The sequence below is a fragment of the Mus caroli genome, unplaced genomic scaffold (genome assembly GCF_978045245.1).
Source record: "Mus caroli unplaced genomic scaffold, Mus_caroli_1 scaffold_1, whole genome shotgun sequence".
Classification (NCBI taxonomy): Eukaryota; Metazoa; Chordata; class Mammalia; order Rodentia; family Muridae; genus Mus; species Mus caroli.
In genome coordinates, this window is record NW_028227256.1 from 88,893,596 (window position 1) to 88,917,860 (window position 24,265).

Consider the following 24,265-nt stretch of genomic DNA (forward strand, 5'->3'; position numbering starts at 1 on the left):
GACAATCCCTTCCAGCTTAAAGCCAAGAACCCACCAGAGTCACCATGGGTCCCCAGAAGAAACGGAGTGACTGTGCCACAACTGGGCCACAACCTCTGTCTTCCTGATGCCTATGATATCCACGGCCCAGATCACCTAAGCCTCCCACAGAGTCACTGAGTCAGGCATCAGAGAGTCCCATGGGTTATGGAACAGACTCTGTCTGTTTCCCTGTTCTAGAAAGGGAGGCAGACATGGCTTATATGTCTACCCATTTAGAGTGTCTTAAGTCTCAAATCTCCATGGAGGAACAGAGACTCTGAGTCACCTCCACCTAACGCACACACAGTGAGCCCCTTCTGAATGCTAGATCTACGGCAAGAGGCCTCTCCCCTTGCTGAAATGACTTTATTAGTTTTATGGCCATTAAGTGATGATTCTGTGACTCATGCAGAAACAGCTTGCTGTAACTCAGGATAATGCGTATGAGCAGAGTGTTTGATTTAAATAACTGGGTGTTTGGCACCTGAGGTTTCCCCTACTCACAGGCAACGTAGCTACGGTATCTTTATAGCTAACAAATTCACCGAAATCCTCAGAATTCACAACCAGAATTCTGCCTTCTAAAACAAGTTTGATTTTTTTTTCTTTCACTTTTTATTGCTGTTATACAAGCAATGCATAGTGTCTAGAATGGAGATAGCGAGAATCCAGCATGTAAGATAGGGAGGGCTTTGTGGAACGCATCCTATGCACGCGGATCTGTTACTCCGTTGGCATGCCTTCTTTGATTTCCAGATGGTCTGAGTGTTGTTCCTGTAGAGTCCCCACTGACTCAGGAGTGACCCACAAGCCCCATCTCTGCCTCTCTCATAAAACCAACAATGACACACCTCTTTCTGCTCTCTGCCTGTTGCAGTGATACGGATGATTGCGCATGTGCACTTTGATGCAGATTGGAACCAGAGCTCTGGGGGCGGGGCACACAGTCTTGAGTGGGCTGTGTCCTCTTCTGTGCTTCTGGATTATCGAGGACAGCAAAGACTGTCATCTTTGGGTTGTTTGTGTCTTGGCTTGGTAACAGTTCCTCGGCACATCTTTGGACAGGATGTTTGTCTGGTCACTGGGTGCCCTTTCTGTTAGATGAATGAAGACTGCTGCAGTGTAGTGTGTAGTGCCCTGCAGTGAGCTGTGGTGGCTGTCACCTGTACCACCCGCTGTGTTAGTCACACTGAGTCTGAGCACTCCTCCTCAAGCCCACTCACTCCTCTGCCCCTGGAACCCTTTGCCTCTTTCACCTCTGCTCAACTTGCCAACTGCTTCCAAAAGTTTAAAGTACGATATCTGGAGACAAAAATCAACTTTAAGAAGAAGGGTTCAGCCGGGCGTGGTGGTGCACGCCTTTAATCCCAGCACTCGGGAGGCAGAGGCAGGCAGATTTCTGAGTTCGAGGCCAGTCTGGTCTACAAAGTGAGTTCTAGGACAGCCAGGGCTATACAGAGAAATATTGTCTTGAAAAAAAAAAGGGAGGAGGAGGAGGAGGAGGAGGAGGAGGAGGAGGAGGAGGAGGAGAAGAAGAAGAAGAAGAAGAAGAAGAAGAAGAAGAAGAAGAAGAAGAAGAAGAAGAAGAAGAAGAAGAAGAAGAAGAAGAAGAAGAAGAGTTCATTTTGGCTCACAGTCCGAGGGTACAACAGTCCATCTCTGCGGGGAAGGCCTGGCTACAGGAGCAGGAGGCCGCTGGCCATGCTGTATCCAGCCAGGAAGCAGAGGGGTGAATTCTGGCACTTTGCTCTCTTTTTCCTTCTTTTTTTCAGTCTAGGACCCCAACCCAAGTGGTGGTGCCACTCACAGTAGGTCCTCACAGGTGTGCCCAGATCCTCACTTCCCAGGGATGTTAGTTTGTCGGGTTAACAGTATCAAGTGTCACATTAGCTTAGCACTTGAGGGCCAGAAGCTTAGCCCAGCCAGACTGGGCTTGCTTCAGGGTCCTAGGAGGTGGGAATCAGGATGTGGTCCACTCTGGTCCCAGGAGATGTTCCCAGGAAGACCATGTGTCCAGGTTATCAGGTCATAGCCTTGTTCATCTCCGGTCATAGCCTTGTTCATCTCCTTGTGTCTGTGTGATGGAGGACACTATTTCTTGCTGGCCATAAGCTGGGGCTGCTCTTTCCCCGAAGTTCCTGACACCCCGACGCCTGAGGTTTGCTGGCAGTTCACAGTATGACTCCAAGTAGGTCAGTGGGAGAGGAACAAGTGACCCTGGAATATTATATAATATATTGTCTTAAAGTGCCATTCCTAACACACACAGAGCGAGAGACAGAGAGACAGAGAGACAGAGAAAGAGACAGAGACAGAGAGAGACAAAGAGAGACAGAGACACACAGAGACACACAGACAGACACACAGAAGCAGAGGAAGAGAAGAAGAGAAGGTGGCACCATCTCAGGCAGCAACACAGCCCAGGGGAGCTGAGCCTGAGCTAGAACTCGCCAACACTGAGATTCTGACCAATCTGGGCAGAGAGCACGACTGCCTGGTTCCTGTTCACTGACAGGACCAGGCTCATTCAAGCTCTGCAAACCCTGTTCATAAATGTAGGCCTGGAACTCCCTTCTGCCCCGGAGTCCTCTCGTGGGCCTGCAGATATCCTGGGGATCACAAATAGCAGGACAAAAGCTTACCATCTTTGCTGCTTAGATGCTGTGTCAGAGTCCTTCTCAACTCTGCACAGATAAATCAAACATGCCTGGGGTGTTCACGCAGGGGGTGTTCATGCCAAGTCAGCAATCCTCCAACTCAAGGTCAAAGACACCAAGGGTTCCCGTCCCATGGCGCCTGGTGCTGATGGTTCTCAGCTGTCTACTAAGTCAGTAACCTACTCACTGCCTGAGGTTTGCCTGGCTCCAGCACCGCACAGCACAGCACAGCACAGCACAGCACATGGGATACTCAGGTTCTGCAGCTGGCCCCACTGGAACAGCCCCCAGTATGTGAGGCCGGGACTGCGGGCAGGCTCAGTGTGTATGTCTCTTTGCTCCCGTGCCCACTCTGCTGACCTTCAAAAAACCCCTAAATTCCAGGATAAAAGTCGCATGATGCAAAGCAGGAAATGGCAAGCAGGCAAATCAGTGTGACACCCTTGAGAACCTGCAGCTGCATACCTGTCCTACTATGTGTCCTAATGTGTGCCTGGGGAGCAGGGGAGAGCCGGCTCGTGCTTTAGAAGGAACCGGCGTGGCTGTCATGGAGCACTTGAGTGGATGGGACGTGTGACAGAGTACAGCTGCGGAGGGGATCAGGATGCTATGAAGGGGATGCTGTAGGTCCCTGAGGCTGGACACCTGCTGTCTCCCACAGCCAAGTTTCTCCCTGTCAAAGTCCCGAGAGCAGCCTGCTCTGCTCAGGACAAACCCACACTGCTTGGACTGGCCTGAGAAGGGTCTCTGACCTGTTCATTGTCGGCTTTCCCAGCTCAACTCTGCTCTCCCTCCTGTGGTGAATCCCTGCACCACAGCCCAGGAGCCTAGACTCCTGGCTTCTGTATACCTCAGGCCTGTAACTGAAGATTCCGGCCCCTCCTCCTGCTCAGAACCAGGAAACTCCCCTCCAGATCTGACTGCTGAGTGCTGTGCTCACAGCTGCCTGTTTGCATCAGGAGCCATCAAATCCACATCAAATCCACCGAGTCTTTCTCTCCCTCTTCATCTGTCTGACCCCTGGCTTTCTGGAGAGCCTGGGGGACATTGTCTACAGCATCCCCAACTTGGGTGAGGTGGACCATTCCCTGTGAACCTTTATCTAGTTGCTGTCTCCTTTAGGAGTTCTGTGAGCTTCTTTTCCCCACCCACTCCAGGACTTCTCATCTCACATCCATCACTGCCAGAATCCTCAGCCAAACCAATTGTCTCAAATCAATCAATCAATCAATCAATCAATCAATCAGGCTTCCATATGTCTGTCCATTCAACCATCCATCCCTCTATTCACTGACCATTTAACCATCTATCCTGTATCTAGCTACTTATCTTTGGAGGTAGGGCCTTACTTGCTATGTGCTCCAGGCTGGCCTCAAGGTCTCTGTACTCCTCCTTCGGTCTCCCGAATGCTTCACTTACAGGTGTATGCCAACAGCCACCATAGCCTGCTTGAACTATTCTTCTCTAAACTCATTGACTATAAGAACAACAGCCTCTTGCTGCACATGACATGGTCACAGAGAATGGCTTGCCTCACCCAAGTTGTGAATGCTGCAGACTATGGCCCTGGCTCTCCAGCAAGTTGTTGGCAGGGTCAGAGGGAGGGAGAGAAAGGAGACCGGGTGGCATGTGAGCGTGATGGCCCCTGATGCAGACAGCCACTCAGTCCTATCTGGATGTGAACTTGGGTTTATGCTATGAGGGTAAATAGCTGCTTCTGCTTCCAGGTGATATGGGGAGAGGCCTCTCCACGGAAGGGTGCAGCTCTTGTGAAGGGTGCAGCTCTTGTGCCAGCAGCCAGGTGACAAGCTGTTTGCTTTAGCGCACTTTAGAACAAAGGGACTGGCTTACCCCACTGACATTGGGGATGCTGCAGACAGTGTCTTCAGCAAGGTGAAGTTGAAACAAGATTGGAAAACATCTTTCCCCTTCTTTTTAATACTAGGGATGGATCCCAGGGCTTCATGTATGCTTGGCAAGAACTCTACCACTCAGCTACATATACACTTCAGAGATGTTTGAATATGGATGAAAGGTCAATCACCATAAATAAATAAATATATGTTTATCTCTATATCTATGGACAGAATTTTGTAGGATCACTGATCCCTGCAGAAGAAAATATTTGCTTAAAGAATATTCTGTAATTATGTCTCAGTCGCTTGGCTATTATCAAGTGAGGACTATTCTTTATTTGGTTGGTTTGTTTTTTCGAGACAGGGTTTCTCTGTGTAGCCCTGGCTGTCCTGGAACTCACTCTGTAGACCAGACTGGCCTCGAACTCAGAAATCTGCCTGCCTCTCCTCCCAAGTGTTGGGATTAAAGGCGTGCTCCACCACGGCCTGGCAGTGGGGACTATTCTTTAGATAGTTTGTTTTTCTTTTAAATGATAAGGAATATTGTTTTCTCCTTTTAAAAATAATAAAAAAGAATGTTCTTTATTTGTATAAAAAATTACATTTTCCAACAGTCTCCAGTCACTTTCAACAAACTCTCCAGTGGATTCCCTCAGCTGTTTAACATTATCTAACTGTTACATCACCTGTCAGCCTCTGGGGCCGGCTAAGACAGAGACAGTGCCTGCAGCAATGGGTGGTGAGAAGCGAAGGCCTCAGACACTGTCAAAGCTCCAGCAGCTGTCGATTCTTGAGCATCATTACACTTCCCTGAAGGTTCTGAGGTGTTTTCACATTCTTTTTAAGGGACAGGAGATGAGGACTGAGGAATCCTGGGAACTTACGTAGGTTATCAACGTCCCTAGACTGGAAGATGAAGTTAGGTAAAAGGAGGAGCCAGCGGGACTGGGAAGCAGAGGCCGGAGACATGGAGAGGAAGAAGACTGAGTGCGCCTGGAGGAGATGAAGTCTCTGGAACTTGTCAGGAGGTCAGGGCATGAAAAGCCGCAGCCACAAGTCTGGGAGATGGATTAGAGGAAAGAAAACCTGGGAGTTTATACCTCCCAGGAGGTGGCACTAAATCCTACCGTGGCAGGCACTGAGTTACCTCGAAGATTAAGCCACCTGCATTCGAGACTTGGCACTATTCCTTGACAGATTCTAACAGACACTGAGAATTTAAGTGTGTATGTCAAGGATCGCAGCCACCCTGAAGACTGGGCATCTACACTCAATAAAGGACCACAAGCTAATTAAGTCGAGAAAGCAAGAAACCAAGCAAGTAATGCTACCATCAAGTGAAGAGACTTCCTTCACTTAGGGCTTCTTATTTGTTTCCTAAAGAACAACCATTCTGACCATTAATACCTACTGTCCATTACTGTACAGTCAAACAGTCTGTCCATGACTGTACAGTCAAACAGTTTGTCCATTACTGTACAATCAAACAGTCTGTCCATTACTGTACAGTCAAACAGTCTGTCCATTACTGTACAATCAAACAGTCTGTCCATTACTGTACAATCAAACGGTCTGTCCATTACTGTACAGTCAAACAGTCTGTCCATTACTGTACAGTCAAACAGTCTGTCCATTACTGTACAGTCAAACAGTCTGTCCATTACTGTACAGTCAAACAGTCTGTCCATTACTGTACAATCAAACAGTCTGTCCATTACTGTACAGTCAAACAGTCTGTCCATAACTGTACAGTCAAACAGTTTGTCCATTACTGTACAATCAAACAATTTGCCAATTACTGTACAGCCAGACGGGTGATGATGATCAAAGCCCAATTTCCCCCCCTGAGCTTTTATTGCCTCTGTGACTTGGAACACAGCAGGCAACAGGGAAGTTATTACTTTTTTGAAGGGCCAGGGAAATGGGATCAAAAACTAGCTGGCCATATACTTAGGTAAACAACTGATACCAAAGTATGCAGTCATTCAGAATCCCTCATACTAAAAAGTCATAACCTCCAGGCTGATGAAGCAAAGCAGGTATGATGGTTTGTATATGCTCGGCCCAGGGAGGTGTGGTCTTGTTGGAGTAGGTGTGTCACTGTGGGTGTTGGCTTTAACCCTCATCCTAGCAGCTTGGAAGACAGTATTCTGCTAGCAGCCTGCAGATGAATATATAGAACTCTGAGCTCCTTCTGCACCATGTCTACCTGGACGCTGCCATGTTCCTGCCTTGATGATAATGGACTGCACCTCTGAACCTGTAAGCCAGCCCCAATTAAATGTTGTTCATTATAAGACTTGCACTGGTCATGGTGTCTGATCACAGCAGTAAAACCCTAAGACAGCAGGTTTCTGTAACACAGACGCTCTGAGTCTGGGAAGAGCTGGTTTGGATCATTCTGTCCAGGTTTTAGTTTGACCTCAGGCATCTGTGCTGAGGACAGCCATGCCTTGCAGGGAGAGGCTTCCCGTAAACGCCACTCAGGATCTCAGGGTCCCTTCCAGTGTGCCACAGTCTGCCCACTCTCTCCACATAGTTGCCTCCTCCTCTTCATTCTGTCTTTCCTCTTGCAGTCCTTCCTCACCCTCCTCCTCCCTTCCTCCCTACTTTTGTCTTGCTCCTCTGATTTTTTTTTTTTTTTTTGTCTTTGTCCTTCTTTTACTCAGACTCTTCCTCCTTGCCTCACTGCTCTGCCTGTCCTCTTCTAGAGCATCTCTCAATGGTGTAATGAACCACTGGGACGCCTTCTCTTCCATGGCTGATCGCACATCACTGGCGTTGATTGAGACTTGCGCTTCCCTTTCATTGTGAAGTTATCCATGTGGCATACAGAAGGAAGATGCTGGCAGTGCGGGAGGTGGCACTTTGGCCTCCTTGGAGATGCTAATGCCATTCAGGAATGCCTCCTTGATGATCCTGGTAATGACATGGTGTTGGGCAGGTTTAGGTCCTTGGGCCTCTCCACCATTGCTCAGGTGTCTGCTCAGGCCTGAGCTTTCGCCATCTCAGACCTCCTCTTCAGAGTTCTGGTGTCTGGACTTCCCACGTTGCTAAGATCTCAGGAATTTTGTTCTCAATGCTGATTTTTTTTTAAAGAAAAAAAAAACAACAAATTACAGGGTAGCTGACAAAGTTCTGTGTTCTGTTTGACAATATTGCTTGACTATATATATGGCTAATTATGTGAGTTCCCACCAAAGACAAATTCAAGAGAAATCTAATTTTTATTAAAAATTCTGTCCCTAACATGCCTGGTGATAAGTTAATTACCTTCCATGGCACAAAAACAAACAACAAAGTATCCTATGTCATATTTTTTTTTCTTAAAATAGAAGAAAAAATAAACAGGCCCAGACAATAAACAAACGAGAGACAAGTTTCAATGTGAGAGTAGACTGGATTCAGCCAACCATGGCCTCAAGTTCACAAAACCAAAGGGTGAAACTGACTGTGGGTACTGTTAAATGCCCACTATGTGATTCTGAAAACCATCCATATTTGATGCAGACATTGGAAAAAGTACTTATAGCAGGCGTAGTTTCAAAAGCCTTATCCTCGTTGTTTGGTTTTGGAGCCCAGGACAAGGGACTGAGGTGCATATTTTACACATCAAAGCAGACCTGGTCTCCAGGTCCTCTCAGCATCCCTCAGTCCCTACCTGATATACCCTGCCCCCAACCCTGAACTTTCCAGCCCAAGGGCTGGCTGCCCTTCCCAGAGACTTTTCCCTATATAATCCAGACAGTTTGGTCTACTCTCTCTTCTCCCCCTCCCTTCTCTCTCTTTCTCTTCTTCCTCCTCCACCCATCTCCCTATGCTGACCTCCCTGCCTCTGCCCATGGGCCCAGTGAACTCACCCAAGAGTAGTTTTTCCAATCAACCCACCTTTGATATATTCTAATCTGGCTTGGATTGGCTCATTTCACTGGTGGAGACCTAGTTTATTAGTGGTGATCTTTGAAGATGCTTCAGTGCTGAATCAGGGTCCTGTAGGCTGGACATCCTAACTCAGGCAGGGATGGGGAGTGGTCGGCATTCAACAGCGAGAGAGTTCACTCTCAGCACCACTTGACCAGCTTTGCAGGTTCCAGAGGGCAGCTCAGCAGATGGACAAGGGAGGATCTTAGCCCCAGAAGCAAGGCTGTGAATGGAGACTCAGACCTCACAGTAACCAAGAAGGCAGAGCCTAGGAAGGACAGGCTAGGGCTGGGGGAGGCAAGTGTGCTCTGTGTCCTGTGTCAGGGCCAGTTGTTATAGCCCTGGCCTTGGAGCTGAGCACACGGGAGGAGACACCTTCAGAGAGCCCTGTAAAAGTAATTTTAGGCGGTTTTCTTTCCCCTTGCTCCTAAACAACTGCTGAGTGTTTCTATGCCCACTCTAGCTCCCAAATGAACAACACTGAGACCTAATAGATTTATTAACAAGCTGGCAGCCCTAACTCATTTATTCTAACCCTACAAGGTCCCAGCCTCATGGTCCTTGACCTGTAATCCGAGTCTTGCTCAGACTTGTTCTACTCCACGTGTCCCCTCATGGTAACTCCCCCTGGTCCCTCCACCTGGTCTCCACATCTTCTCTCCCTCAGTCCCCTCACTTGGGACCCCCATCACTAGGATCGGATATTCTGCCTTCCCTCTGCCCAGTTATCAGCTGAATCAGCTCTTTATTAACCAATCAGAGGTGAGGGAAGACAATTTTTACATAACAGTGAGACCGGAGATGCTTGACTGGGACCAGATGTCTGGGCATAGAAATCAGCATCTGAATACACAGTGCTCAACACCATCCCCCAGCAGAGCCCAAATGGCAGGACTAGCCTCGCAGGATACTTCCTTAAGCTACTGTCGTCAGCTCGTGAGGCTAAGGGGTGGTGGCCAGTCAGAGTCCAGAGCTGGACCCAAAGACATGCCGCTGGCCTCCTGGATATCCCCTCAGCCAAATGCATGTCAGCTATGGCCTTCAGTCCTACTGCCGTCTTTGCAGGGTACCCTGGGCTCTAAGGCCCTGTTAGGTCCCAGAGAGCTGTCATCTGTCCTCCCAGCTTCTGTGCAGGACAGGAGGCCAAGAAGGCACGTGACTCACATCAGTGGCTCTAGCAAGGTCTAGTGTAGTAAAAAAACAGTTTTAAAAATCCCTGCACAGGTTTTTTTTTTCCTCCCATTTTTGACCATATATGTTTCCAGATGAAAGACATATATAGCCTTATATTTTTAAATATCCCTTAGGCAGCACAATAGCTGGGCAACTGCCTCCCCTCCATGTTGTTAGAATCCACTTCCCTTCTGATAACTCCGACTTACTACTTAGTAATTTCTATGTTCCGTCTGGGCTGCTCTTAACTCTAATTTGGCCAGCCCACACGTATATGTTTGTACGGCTCAGCAACCCCACTGTGGCTCTCCTCCCTCCTGCACATTCTTCCTCTTCCATGGCGGCTCCTTTCTTTCTCCTCCTTTCTTTCCTCCTCCCTTCCTCGTGGTCTCAAGGGGAAACCTAAACCTCTCCTATGCCTCTTCTCTTCAGCTATTGACTGCTGGCATCTTTATTTACCAATCAGAATTAACTGGGGCAGGGTCCCTCAGTGTCTTTTTTTTTTTGGACAGGGTTTCTCTGTGTAGCCCTGGCTGTCCTGGAACTCACTCTGTAGACCAGGCTGGCCTCGAACTCAGAAATCCGCCTGCCTCTGCCTCCCAAATTCTGGGATTAAAGGCATGTGCCACCACTGCCCGGCCCTCAGTGTCTTATGTGCAGACTGTCTTGTCTTTGGGGCAGTTTTGGGGGGCCCAAATTAGCATTAGAATATAAGCAACATAGGGCCAACCCACTACATCCCCCCCCCCACACACACACACACACTTTGTCCAATTAAAAAGACCCTTCAGCCGGATGGTGGTGGCGCACGCCTTTAATCCTAGCACTCAGGGCTGTGATGTTTGGCCTTCCCCTTCCACTGCAGTTTAGTGCACACAGTACCTCGCCCATGCCCCATCTCCCAGGGTCCCTCTTCTCTTGGCCTCCCTGAAAGGGAGCCATGTTGCCAAGTAAAATAGGAAATACCCAGAGTTATTGTATTGGCTGCTTTTCTTGTTCTTCTGATTAAAAAAAATAAAACTAAGCCAAAGAGGAAGGGTTTTCTCTGGCTCCAGATCCAGTACAGCTTGTCACGGCGGGGAAGGTGTGGTGGCAACAGCTTGGGGCCACTGTTCACATTGCACCTGCAGTCAGGAAGCTGGGAAGCCCGAGACCAGTAACATTGGGACCTCAGTTAGGTCATTTCATCCCATGCCTTTCTGTCTGGTTATTATGTGCATGCTTAATCAATGAGGAGACTTAGACTGGGCGTCTGAACGGATGGACAGCGGTAGGTGGGATTCAAGAGTCCCTCTTGCTTGGCCTACATCCTGATCACCTGATCGCCAGACTAGTGATACCGCCCAGTCCGTAAGGCTTCACAGGTCAAAGCTGGACTCAGAGGAGATGATCAGCACTCTAGTCCCTCTCACTAAGATATAGATACCTAGAAAACCCCACTTTTCAGATGCCTTCAACCTGAAACACCTATAGGCACACAACCATAGCAACTACATGGTGGCCTGGAGACAAGTGCCAGGTCTTCCCTGGAGGTAGCTGGGAAGGACAGTAGCTCTGCCAGCCCAGCACATGCCAGAAGCATCTATAATTGTAGCAATCCTAAGGTTCTGTTCTCTTGGCTTCCCACGGGCCCTGTCTGGATGCTTCTGGGAGCCCCTAAGGCTGGAGAGGAGGCCTGAGTACTGCTGACAAGAGGGTGGGATGCTGGCCAGTTTATAAAAAGGGAAAAGATGATCTGGAAGTGTTTAAAGGAAGAGAAGTAATTATACCTGTTATATGTATATTCAAAAAGCTTGGCAGCTTGGAAATAGAGCCCGGATCTGCCATTTCTTCCTATTTCCTGTAATTTCCCCTACTATTGTCCAGGGTTCCCTGAGCCAGCTCGCCCTTCTCCCAGATGGTCCCTTCTCCTCAACAGCTGCTGGTTCCCAACCAGCCCTGCCAAAAGACTCACTTTAGGCCAAGGAGACTAGCAAAAGGGGGTGGTTCCTCGTCTTAGGGAACACTGACATTAGGGGTGACCAGGGTCACCTTGGGGCCACAAGGCACCCCAGGGCTGCAGAGACTTGACAATAGGCAGCTGGTAGCTGGGTAGCTGCATGGGGGAATCCTGAGGGCAGAGGTGTGTGCCACATGAGATCCAGGGCTGTGGGAAAACAGAGCATCAAGGGTCAATTCATTGTATGGACCTTGAGATTCTCTTTGCCCAGAGACCATCTCCAGGACAGCCAGGACATCTAGACCTCCTCAGGGTCTGTCCTCAAGACTGGGTGGCCCATAGGTCTTAGGACTCTGAACATGCTGTGTGAAAGCAAGAGCCCCTGAAGAGATGGATTCAAGGGCTGAGCTCCAGCAGGATACCCACGCTGCAGAGAGACACTTCCCACTGGGCAGTAGCCAGAGCGTATTGTTTGGACAATGGCTGTTCATCCTTAGTCGCAGCTATGTTCACCTCCCAGAGTGGCAATATGACTCATGTGGCCTTTAAAAAAAAATGAATCTGAAATGGCGGTGGTCCATGCCTTTGATCCCAGCACTAAGGGGAGGCTGAGGCAGTTGGATCTCTGGGTTTGAGGATAGCCTGGTCTATAGAATGAGTTCCAGGATAGCCAAGGCCACCCAGGAAAACCTTGCCTCGAAAAAACAAACCAACCAACAAACACGCCAACCTATCACCACCAACAACAAAAAACAGAGTCTGGAGAACGGCCCTAGGTGGGAGCCTGCGCTCAGGCACCATGGCTGGTAGGGTACCGGCTGATGGGTACCTTTTTACCTCCCACTGACCACTCTTAAGAGCTCAGATAAAAGCTATGTGAGCGCTAAGGAGCCAGGAATATCAGGAGTGACTCCGGGTCCCTCCCAAGGCACAGTGTACAGAGCACAGCGCAGACAGCATATCCACATTCGGGTCTCTACACAAATCACACAGGACCTCTGTGTGCTGGGGGGTATCTAAGAATGCTGGGGCTTCCTTCTTTTTGTGGCTACAGTTCCTCAATGGATTACTCCTGTCTTGTGACAAGAGTGAGCTCAGGGCCTGAAGGTTGGCTGTGACATAAGGTGATCAGTAAGGCTTCTTTCCCACTCTCACAAAGGAAGAGTCCTTTCATAACCTGGGTTTCATCAGTAACAGGGTCTGGGGACAGCCACTCTCTCCAGCCCAGTCACTGAGAAAGTTGGAACTGAACCAGCCAGTGGATTAACAGGTTGATAACACAATGACTCTTGTCAAAAGTAACTGTTTTGACAAAGGACTTGTAGGATGAGGTGATTAAGGGCAGGTGCACACATCTGGCCATACCTGCAGGCCCCTACCAGCCGTGACCCATTTCCTGTATAACTACACCTGCATCCATTTCCAGGCGAGAGGGTCCTTCAAGCCAGTGCAGTTTATTACATTGGCCAGCTCTTACCCACCATGAAGCTTTCTCTAGCTCTGCCTCACCCCTCACCTCTCCACTGCTCCGTTGTTTTCCGAGCAACCAGAGCCTCTAAAGGTCAGACTGAAGGATGGAGCCAGGCAGATCTGTGGGGCTGCATGCAGGGAATGCCAACCAGGTGGACGCCCTGTGCCTCCTGCAGGCAAAGCATGGCCCACAGATAGCTTCAATTCGAAGCTGATCTTGCACTTCCCTGCTTCAGGCTGTGGAGAGGACTGAAGGGTGCAGGGAGTGCTAGGGATGTCTGAGGTGGAGGATCCCCACATTTGGATCTTACCATCTGCTGGGCAGTGCCCTCTGGGGCTGTGAGGAAGGAAGCCAGTGTGTGTGTCTTTGTCTCCGTCTGGCTCCCAGGTTGGCTACAAGGAGGCACATTTCATTTCTTGCCATTGATCTGCTGGCTGAGCCTCGTTCTCCCGCCCCTGGAATACCCTGGCTCTGGGCAAGTCCATTCGCTTTGCCCCGAGGCTACTGAGTTTCGAAGGAAAACAGAGGCCCTCTGCTTTCAATTCACACAGCATGAAAAAGATCCTGCTGCTCCTGGCACCACCTCGTTCTAGGAAAATGCAGGTGTAAAGGATTTGTTTGACATTCTGTCAGGATACTAAAAAATGTAGTAAGAGCCAAGCGCTTTTGGGTGCTTTGTTATACTGCTTTGAAGACCCCTTGCCGTAAGCCTATACTGCAAATCTCTGGTCCTAGGGTGTCTGGTGAGAATTCCAGAGAGAACAGGACACACCAAAACTCACAGCTTGAGTCTCCGGACAAGTCCAGGGCCTTGCAGCTGAAAAGGGCAATTTCCCTCAAATTCCAGTCATCTCCTAATCCTGGGTTTGCTTCCTTTCACAGAGCTTCCCGCTAAAGAAACCCAACAGGAAGAAAGGACCCGAGGGCTGAGGTCCTGGCAGAAGCACTGCCCTCAGGGCTGGCTTTATATTAGATGAAGAGGCCAGGGTGCCTCAGGCTCTTCCCTCCATTCACCCAGCTCTGAGCTGTCTCCTTTCAAAGCCCTTGTAGCCTGGTGCTACAGCCCTATCCTTGCTCATCAGCCCCAGGGCAGGCCTGCCTGGCTCCTTGGCACCAGCACATACTGCTCACAGCCAATCCAGAAGTCCGTTTTGGTAAACAGAACACAGGATGTTTCCAAGCAATTAGGAGCCAGCAGGCTTTAGAAGAGGGGCCCCGTGTAAAGCAAGAGAACATTGTTCATTCCTGTTGCACTGGCCAGGCACCCACTTACAAAGTGTAGCCTGACTGCCGGTCCTTGAACCCTCTGGTATTCTTCATTCTGAAGTGGCCACCTAGTCACATGCTGCCCTTACTGAATTGCTTTGCCTGGTGAGTGGCTATTTGCTGTAGCACCACTGCTGTGTGGAGGGTTACAACTGGCAGCAGTCAGATACCTGGGGAGCATGCCAGCTGCCACCAGGCTGCAGGCTGAGCCTAGCGCTCCTGAAGATGGAGGAAACCACGAGAGCCTTAAGTCCATGAGGACTTCCTCTGTCAACAGAAAACACACAGAACCAGTGTTAAGACAAGTGCCCTCAAAGTGCAGAGGCTGCCAATGTGGGCTATTCAGAGTGCGTGGTTATCTTTCAGCCCTGATCCAAGTTCTAAAGGGCAGTAGAGATTTTGGGGAGACTGATGAGGAGCCGCATCAAAACCATACCAGAGGATTTCCCAGTATCCTCTCAGGGCTCCGTCCTGGAGACTGGAGAATACTCATCCTCTTCTGCCTAACCGAGTGAATGGGCAGATGGACTTCTGTAGCAACACAAATCACAAGTGTCACATTACACCCAGGGAGTAGAGTCATCAGGGGAAGAAACAAGCACGTGGAAGGACTCTTAGGGTCCGAGTGTCCTGGCTCTGTCCTGACGTGCTAGCCACCATGGCTGAGGTCTCTGGACAGTGGCCCAGCACCTACTGCTCACATTGCTGCATGCCTGTTCTGTGGGCCTTCAGGGGCAGCAGTGCCACCCAGCCAGGGACAGGAGGCAGAGCCAAGATAAAGATGCTTTCTTTCTCTTTGACCCTCTCAGAGGGCTCACAAGTTACTCAAACCACAGAATCCCAGGGCCGGCTCATTTCAGAAGGGGAGGGGGAGGGGCCGCAGGCAGGTAGGTGGCCCCAGCAGTAAGGCCAACTTTTCTGGAAAATCAAAGTGTTCTCTTCTTGTACTGCCTAATATTGACCTGTTCTCCAACCGTGTTCTGTGTGTGCCTGAATGGAGCCCAGTGCTACTAGGGAACTGAGTGCTAAATTTCATTAAGTTTTAATTAAGTTAAATGCAAGTTACATGTGCTCGGAGCAGCCACAGCAGGGGTCTCAGTACAAACAGTTTAGGAGAGCAATTCAGATTGACACCAGCTCCTAAGGACTCTACCCCCAGGTTCCCATGCAGGAGAACAATAAGATGCCACTGCTCTTTCACCTGGGACTGGCACCCTCATTTTGGATAACAGCATCTATACTACCCCACACCCTATGCTCAGCTTGCTCTTCAGAGATAAGAGCCCAGAGGCCCCGAGGGCGGCTGAGAAAGTGAGCCTGCTCTAAGACTCGGCTCTGCTAGTCTGTGGCCATTCTTCACCTTTTTGCTCTAATGTGCTGTTAAAAGAACAAATGCTTCAGGAAAGATGCTTCAACAGTGTGTGAGAGACCCAAAGTGCAGGGCTGAGCATCCTCAGGCACCAGGCACAAGTGTGCCGCGCAGACACAGGAGGAGGGGCTACAGAGCCGGCTTTATTTCTTCAAGTTGGAAGGGCTCAAGGGAACAGCACTGGGGCACGGGGCTTCCAGTGGGAGCTGGGCTTTCAGCAGACCAGCCCTGTTTTGTTTCTCCTCCAGATGATTCCAAAACATCACTAGAAGGTTCCAGAACCTTTTCAGTGGAAGCTGATTCTTTCATCTCTGCCTAGGCGTGGGTCAGACTCTTTTTGTTAGATTTTTTTTTTTTTTCTGGCAATTTCTTGATCATTTGCTTTTTTCCTGTTGTCTTGGAAAGCTCTGGAGTTCACAGAATTGGGCAGAGCAGACATCTCCATGGCTGTGACACCGCTGGGCGGAGGGGACCCTTCACTTCAGCCAGATCCACTTGTCACCCACCTCGGCATTGTACCCAGGGGCGTACTTGCGGCCTGGCAGCTGTTGGGGGAAGGAATTAAACACTGTTTAGAATAAAGACCACTTTCCCAACCCTCAGAGTTGGTCAGCTACTGCCCATCCAGTACCAGGGATACCCAAGAACAGGGATCCATTGTCATGAAGCAGCCTTGCCCACAGAAGTCCTGTCCAGGACAGAGATCCAGATGGAGACAGAGCCCTAGCTGGTTTTTCTATTTTGTATGATGAGCAGGAAAGACAAGAAATCAGTGACACTCAGTGATAACTGGCAGAGGAGGCTGGGCTTAGAAAATGCCTTGTTCTCAGCCTGACTGCCTGCTTGACTAGTGTGAATGGAGACAGTAGCTTAGCCTTGGGAACCAGCGATGAACTCATTACTAAGAGGCCACAGTCCGAGCTGTCTGGCTTCTGTGACACCATCAGTACTGACTCATCAGGACTCCTCCTGGTTATCCTGCTGTTGCACTGCTTCATGGAGACCTTGCAGCTTCAGAACAGTAGGGCTAGCCTTTTCATGTACCCCAACCAATTGTAAGTGAGATAGATTTTGGGGTGGGCGAATTCAGAGCCTCAGTCTGGGCTTGGGTAGCAGCTGGGCTGGTCAGCCCATTTACAATCCTTTATCCACACCACCCGAGTGAGCTCTCCAGTTCTCATGCCCTTGGGGCCAGCTCACCAGCACAGCCAGCTCTGCTGAGCTGCCCAGTCAAGGCTCGACTCTCCCAAGTGCTGCAGCCTGTGAGGGGCTGGCTCACCGGTGCCTTTGTCATCAGGGTCATCTCCACTGTATAGTCCAAGGAAGTTACAGCTTAATTCCTTCCTCCCCCAGTGATACAGCCAGTGAGGGAGCAGGGCTAGCTCTCCTACTCTCATGACCCCAGGGTCAGCTCTCCCCACTGCTGCAGATGGGGAGGGGCTAAACGGACCAGGCATCACGCCCACCCCCACATCATCTCAAGGCAGACGAGTGGCAAGACCAGCTCTCCTGAGACCACTGACTCACTGCAATGGACATTACAAGTGGAGATGTGTGGACAGAGAGACATCCTGTGGGACACACTGTGACACACTCCAGCTTCCATCAGAGGTTTCCTATGCTTGTTGTTGTTGTTTGTGTGTGTGCTGTATTTTTGGGGAAGGCTGCAAGGGTGAAGGGTGGGTATAGGGGAGGAGATGAGTGGGACTGGGGTACACGATGTGAAACTCACAAGAATCAGTAAAAAAGTTAAAAAAAGAAAAAAGTTATTGACTTACTCATGAATTTCCTATACTCATTAACTGATGGCTCTGACTGGATCATCAATACTTAAAATATTTGAGGAACTAATTTCTTTTGGTATCTTAGCTAATGATAATTTAGGAACCTAAGAAAAATTCTGAAAAAATTTTCAGGTGATGGCGTATTTTGAAATATACCCATTTGAACCTTGGAGATTTTTTTTTTTTTTTTCAGAATTCACTATTTTAACTACTTCAGATCATTGTCGTGAGTTTCAGTAGTTTGTTGTGTAGGTAACAACGTATTCAGAGATGTGTACTGTGGTTTCCTAGTCTGTACTGAGTTTATTTTTTCCCTTCTTAGAAAAAAACAAACAAACAAAAAAAAACCCCAAAGAGGCTGTGGTCCCCAGGGCTTTGGTTTGGAAGGAGTGCATAAAGAGGGTGTGAATTACACAAGCAGGAAGTACAGGCAGGCATGCAGGCAGGCATGGGACACAGCACTGGGCTGGGGGCAGGGAGGACTCCCACAAGGTTAGTTAGGCCTTGGGAAGCCACTGAAATACCCAGGCCTGAAAAACATTGGCAAAGAACTACTTTGGAAGCAAGGAAGCCATGGGAGAGGCCCCTGGAGCTGTCACTGGGCTGAAAGGATGGAGAACTAAGCCTCCCTCTTCCAGCAGCTTTGTTCTTCCATAGCCAGTGGCACAGATAAGAGCCCAGGTCAGAGAGAACCCCTGACAGACAATGTGAGAGATAGGGACCCGCCTAGCACAGCAGGAGGATGCACCACACAGCCCCAAGAGCAGCCTATCAGTACATGAGCAGCATGAGGGCAGCAGAGGCTGGAAGCACCCCTACCCCCAACTTCCCCAGAGCTAACAGAAAGAGGCTTTCCTGCGGAGAGAAGATGGTGACCGGTCTGGAATGGCCTCAGACAAAACGCACAGGTACAGTGTGTAGGGGAAGACCTGGCAGAACAGCCACTGAAACACAGAGCTTCTCCAACTGCCATCCAGCTGAAGAGGTCCAACTTCTTCTCATTTGTTGAATCAATCCCACAATTATGCTTGATGAACAAAGCACACACACCCTACCCACTGTGTGCAAGGTGGCTATGGTGGCTTCACCAAGGTGCAGTTGGGAGCTTGAGAGGCAGTGGCAACTGTCACCTTGTGTCTACCAAGTGAAGTTACTGAGGTTGGTGTTACCCCAGTGGCCAGCTGGTCAGCATGTCCAGGAACTTTCAACCACCACTGTCCTGAATTTTAGACTAGGGCAAGTAAAAACTAGCTGAAGACCACCAACCTGAGGCCTTACCAATGTCTACTGACTGCTTCACAAAAGCCACTCTCTGGAATTCTTAGGGGTATTTAATTGGCCTATAAAATCTAGTGAGGGATGCTCTGTCCCGGGTTCTGGGGAGAAAGCACAGCACTTGAACATACATAAAAGCACCCCTAAGTTCCCAGTATCTAACTGTGTGCTTGTCTGTGGGCTGGAGGCCATGCTGAATCTAAACCAAAAATTAGTTCTTTGGGAGGTTGCAAAAGAAGCTCACGACCATGCTGCCTCTGGGGAGGGCCCTTCGATGCTACAGGATGCACAGGTACTTCTGTTCTCATACAGAGTAAGTCACTTGCCTGGAGCACAGAGCTATTCCATCAACAGAGCAAGAACCAGCCCCCCTTACACACAAGCACAAGAGGGATCTCAGTCTCCAAACTCTGGAGTGGGTCCTGTGACCGAGTCGCTAGACAGCTCATCTACTCACCCCAGTGAAGGCGGACCTGTGCTGTGAGCCCTACTGTTTCCAGGCCCATTCCACCGTACAATGCTTCCCCTTGCTATGTGCTTAGGATAAACTCCCAGAAACAGAACTGCTTGCTGAAGCACAACAGCCTGAAGAGCAGGTGTGGAGAGCCCCCCACCCCCACCCCATGGGTTTAACTTGACAGTGTGGAAGAGCTGGTCTGGATTACTGTGTGGAGGCTTAGGCAAGGGTGTAGACTCAGCACTGTCTCTCCTTAAAAATCTAACCATGATCTTGGCCTTTTAGGACCTTCACTAGGATCAGCACGCTGGCTTCAGTCCTGGCCCACCGACCGCCACTGCACACAAGGTACCTCCTACCCACTGTGTGCAAGTTGGCTGTGATGGCTTCACCAAGGTCCCATTGGGAGATTAAGGTGCGGTGGCAAGTGTCATCTTGTGTCTACCAAGCGAAGCTACAAGCAACATGAAGGAAGGGGGTTCTGAGATTGTTAAAGGTGCCCCCTCTTTCTCCATGCCACAGCCTGCTTGAGTGTATACTTCAGTCTTTAGCGTGGACTCCCACACCCTACCCCAACCATATACTGGACTTGGGTCAACTTGTAACACACCAGCCTCCAGGCCCTGGACTCCAGTATTGGGGCCTGAACACTTTAGACCTGCCAGACTAACTGTCATCAAATAACAGAAGCGTCCCAACTGGAAAGCTGAGACCCACGCCCTGATCCTGAGCAAGCCGAAGTGTAGAAGGTAGGGGCTTAGGGTCTAGGCAGAGAGAGAGCTCCAGAATTTGTTACAGGGCCACTGGTCTATGGCTGAAGACAATATCTATGTGAAGCTGGACAAAGAGCCTCCAGGAGCTGTGAGCAGAGTGAATCCATGGCTACTCACAGAAGGCTGTGGGTCAGATGGGTTCCCACCAGCTCCTCCTCACACAAGCACAAGCGAGATCTCAGGCCATATTGTACCCCCAAACAGGCTATGCTAGAGGCACTGGAAAGCTGGAACTCAGTGCTAGCAGGCTTAATGCTGATGTGCATGTAACTGCACTGCAGCCAGAAAACTTGTAACACTTGTCTCAGAATAGAACAAGATCTAGCATTCCAAACCATGAAACTCAAAGTGTACTGCAGCTAGTGATACATTCCCAGATGCGTGCAAGTGGAGACTAGGACCCTAAACCAGAGGGAAAGTCACACTGACTCTGAAACGACCAAGGCGGTGGGTTAGTGAACAGGGCTCTAAAGCATCTGCTACAAAACTGCGTGACACGTTCTGGGGACAAAGTGACAGATGACAGAAATAAGGGAGAACTGGGAAACAGAAAGGACCAGGCAGGAGTTCCAAATATAAAAGTAAGATTCCTGTGTCGGGCGTGGTGGCGCACGGCTTTAGTCCCAGCGCCTGGGAGGCAGAGGCAGGCGGATTTCTGAGTTCGAGGCCAGCCTGGTCTACAGAGTGAGTTCCAGGACAGTCAGGGCTACACAGAGAAACCCTGTCTTGAACTCCCCCCTCCCCCACCACCAAAGTAAGATTCCTGAAGTACAATTCTGTTGGCTGGGTGTAGAGTCATGCACATGTGCTATGTGGGGCTAGGAAGGATGAGTCCTTGGGATTCGCTGTGCTGCCCACGGCAGGCCACACCCTCACTGTCATTGCTGGGTGCACAGGAGCAGTGCCAGTCTGCTTTGTGACCACAGGCTCTTCCCAGAGGCATCCTCTCTAACCTGGATCACATCTCTTGGATCTGTCCTCCTGGCTGCCAGTCAAGCATGCTTCCGGCCCTCCGCCCCATCTAGTCTATCTTTCTCCCAGTATTTCCTTGTTGTTGCATCAACACTTCCATGTTTTCTGTTTCTTTGAAGAGCCAAATGAACACAATGGAACACCAACACACTTCTTAACAACATAGAAAAGAGCATGAAGACCTAAGAGAACTGACTCCAAATAAAGCAGAAAGAAAAAGGTCAAAATAGTTCCAGTGACCCATGGAAACCTCCATCTAGTGCATGTATAAATAGAGTCCCCCAAATCCTCAAAAATAACCGCTAAACCTTTTCCAAATGCTTTGAAAAATACAGTTACTACCCCAAGAAACTCAGTGAACCTCCACAGAATACAGAGAGACAACCACAGAGGCACATCACAATGAAACCGAGAAAGCAAGCAGGAAAGGGGCTGAGAAATCCTGAAAGCAGCCAGAGATAGAAGGGTACAGGGGCACCAAGACCAGGAATGACCAGACTTCTCACTAGAAACACCACAGGTTTGAGGCACAGAGAAGCTGCCATGTGTTGTGAGTATGAATGATCAAGCTAGAATCTTGTAGCAATTGAAAAGACCTCTCAGATTGAGTTGAAGTAAATACTTTTTTAGGAAAGCCAGCCACTGGAATTTGTCACTATCAGACCCATATATAAAAACTGTTCAGTTAGTCAGGCAAAACCTGGGTCCAAACAAAAGAATGGAGTACACCCAACATGACAGCTCAGAAAGAAGACAGAATTAGAACCTTAAAGGATAAATAGTTTACTGTATCTTTTCTTCCAATCCATCCCTTCAACGCTGCTTCTAAAATGGATTCTAGAAACAACAGTATAGCCATGGAGACCTCCCCTCTTTTCCCTTTTAAAACATGTTTTATAATTGGCTTACAAAATAGGAGGTCTTGATTTTTTCCCCTAAACCCATTCATTGTCTTTGTTAACTCTCTCATCCCATACCCTGTCTTCCTTGTTCTGGCTGGAGCCAATCCATGCCCAGCATCATCCTTTTCTACGCTCACATCACCCATGCTTTACCAGATATCCTCCCTTATGGGGTCACTGACAGCTGCTTTCTAGTTCCTGGCTTCTCCATATGCTCCAAGTTAAGCACACAGCTCTAAAGAGTCTAAGCTGGATCCACGTATGAGGAGAACATGTGGTGTTTGCCTTCTTGGCCCTGGGTCATCTCTGCTTTCTAGTTCTATCCATTTACCCGCAAACTTCATCTTTCCCCATATCTGAGTACAATTCCATTTTGTATACATCACATTTTTTAAGCCATTCAACTGTTGACAAGACATTTAGAAGGCTGGTTTCCTTTCCCGGCCACTGTGAAAAGAGCAGCAGTGACACTGAAGGCCAGTGTCTCTGTAGCAGGATGTAATGTCCTTTGGGTCTATGCCCAGGGTGGTAGAGCTGGGTCATATGGTTAGTCTATGTGTTGCTTTTTTGTGGAACCTCCATACTGATTTCCATAGTGATGTACCAGTCCACACTCCCACCAACAGTGAATAAGAGTTCTTTCCCTGTAACCTCGACAGCATTTGCTATCATTTGATTTCTGGATAATAGCCATTCTGGTTGGGGTGAGACAGAATTTCAAAGTGGTTTCAGTTTGCATTTCCCTAATGGCCTAATTATATTGAATACTTTCTAAAGTATTTATTAGCCATTAATATTTATTTCGAGAATTCTCTATTTTCCAAAGCCCATTTTTAAATCGAACTGTTTTCTTGAAGTTTCTTTCCTTTTCTTCCTTTTTTTTTTCTTTTTAGTTCTTTGTCCTAAATGTCAGTCCTGTCAGATGTATAGTTGCCAGATATTTTCTTCCATTCCACAGGCTGCCTAAACAAAAATCCCAGTCCCAAATGTAAACTCTCTCCTTACAAGCTATTGGTCATGGAGGCCCCAGTATAGATTTCCAGCATTCTTCTTGGTTACCCAGCAGAACTGAACAACGAGGCACCTTGGTTGTAAAACAGAGAGATCAAGCTGGAACTTGGCCAGTCACTTCTTCCCTGCTGGACAGCTTTCACAGTGAGAAGGTGCTGTACAGACTAAAGGGTGAGAAAAGGCCTGAGCTCTTACCAGCTGTGAACCCAACAACTATAAACACAACTTGTGAGACAAGGTATGCTTACAAGTGCAATAGTGGCACTGCTATTGTAAGTAACCTACAACTCTTGGAATAGATTTGATGCCTGCTCCATAGGAGGTAACACATGAGGGTACACACACACACACACACACACACACACACACCCCTTTGCTCCCAAATTTATGGCTGGGACACTATAGGTCTTAGAAGGAACTGACTGCTGTTGTCTGACAGGACACTAAACTGCTCTCTAAATACTTAAGGCTTATACTTATAGATAAATGCCACTATTGACTCAGAGAAGCTTCTCTGGGAGTGACTAACAATGAATGCAGAGACTCATGTCTGTTCAAGGTGCTAAGAATAAGTGATAGCTAAGTGCTCATCCCTCAAAGGATATTTATATACCTCCTCTAAGGCTTAATTAGACAGCATCATGGAAGAGGGAACTCAAAGAATATAAAAGTAGGAAGAAAGGAAAAGGGCTGCAAAATGCTATCTTCAGGGCGTGAGTGGAAGCACGCTCTCATGAGAGCTGTGGTTGCCTGGCTGTGCTTTACAAGAGTAGGCCTGTCAGCAGCCAACCATGGATAGCGGAGGGACTCATGGGGCCCTACCCAGCCCTGCTGAACTATTGGCTACTGACAGATTCTGGAAGTTACCGACTTCAGGTGCATATGCAATGGTGATAGATCTGAACCCTTGCTCCCACAGCAAGACCTGCCACCTGACAAGGCCCCTCTGAAGGCAGCTGCTAACAGATGCCAAAGGCTTTGCTAGGGACAAATGCAGAGGCCATGAGTGCAGAGACAGCCTCTATCACCAGACCTGTGGCGTCATGCAGAATTAAGCGATGAAAGTAGCACTGGTAAGCACGTGTATGGACAGAGGCCTGAGCATAATGGACGTTTAGAGCATCTGGGTGCCAGGCCAGAGGGTGGATGTGTGATAATGAGTCTGGATTGGGAACGACCTCTGGGGTGCCTGTGTTCTCAGAGACAATGAGAGCAGGGGGGCTCTGACTGTGAGTGGCTGTATCCCTGGATGGACATGTAGGATGACAGGATGTTTGGGAGGAGGTGAAAAGTAGGAGCTGGGGAAGCAGGAAGCAGTGACTACTGTAGGCAAGTCTGTTTTCCCTCCATCCTCAGCTTCTTAACTTCCTCTTAACTACCTACCTCGTCTGCCTTGCCTGGATGGACTGCCACCCCTG

The 24,265-nt window shown here is 48.9% G+C and overlaps 1 protein-coding gene and 1 pseudogene across 1 annotated transcript in view; both read right to left on the bottom strand.

The window, feature by feature from the left end:
* Positions 1-7,017: 7,017 nt before the first annotated feature.
* Positions 7,018-7,505, bottom strand: LOC110305386 (DNA polymerase epsilon subunit 3 pseudogene; annotated as a pseudogene).
* Positions 7,506-15,796: 8,291 nt separating this feature from the next.
* Ndufa10 (NADH:ubiquinone oxidoreductase subunit A10) overlaps positions 15,797-24,265 on the bottom strand; it is a 34,725-nt gene continuing 26,256 nt past the window's right edge. Inside the window, exon 10 of the mRNA XM_021171889.3 lies at positions 15,797-16,218. Within this exon, the coding sequence (XP_021027548.1) occupies positions 16,150-16,218 (69 nt within the window). The 3' untranslated portion in view covers positions 15,797-16,149. The remainder of the gene's footprint in view (positions 16,219-24,265) is intronic.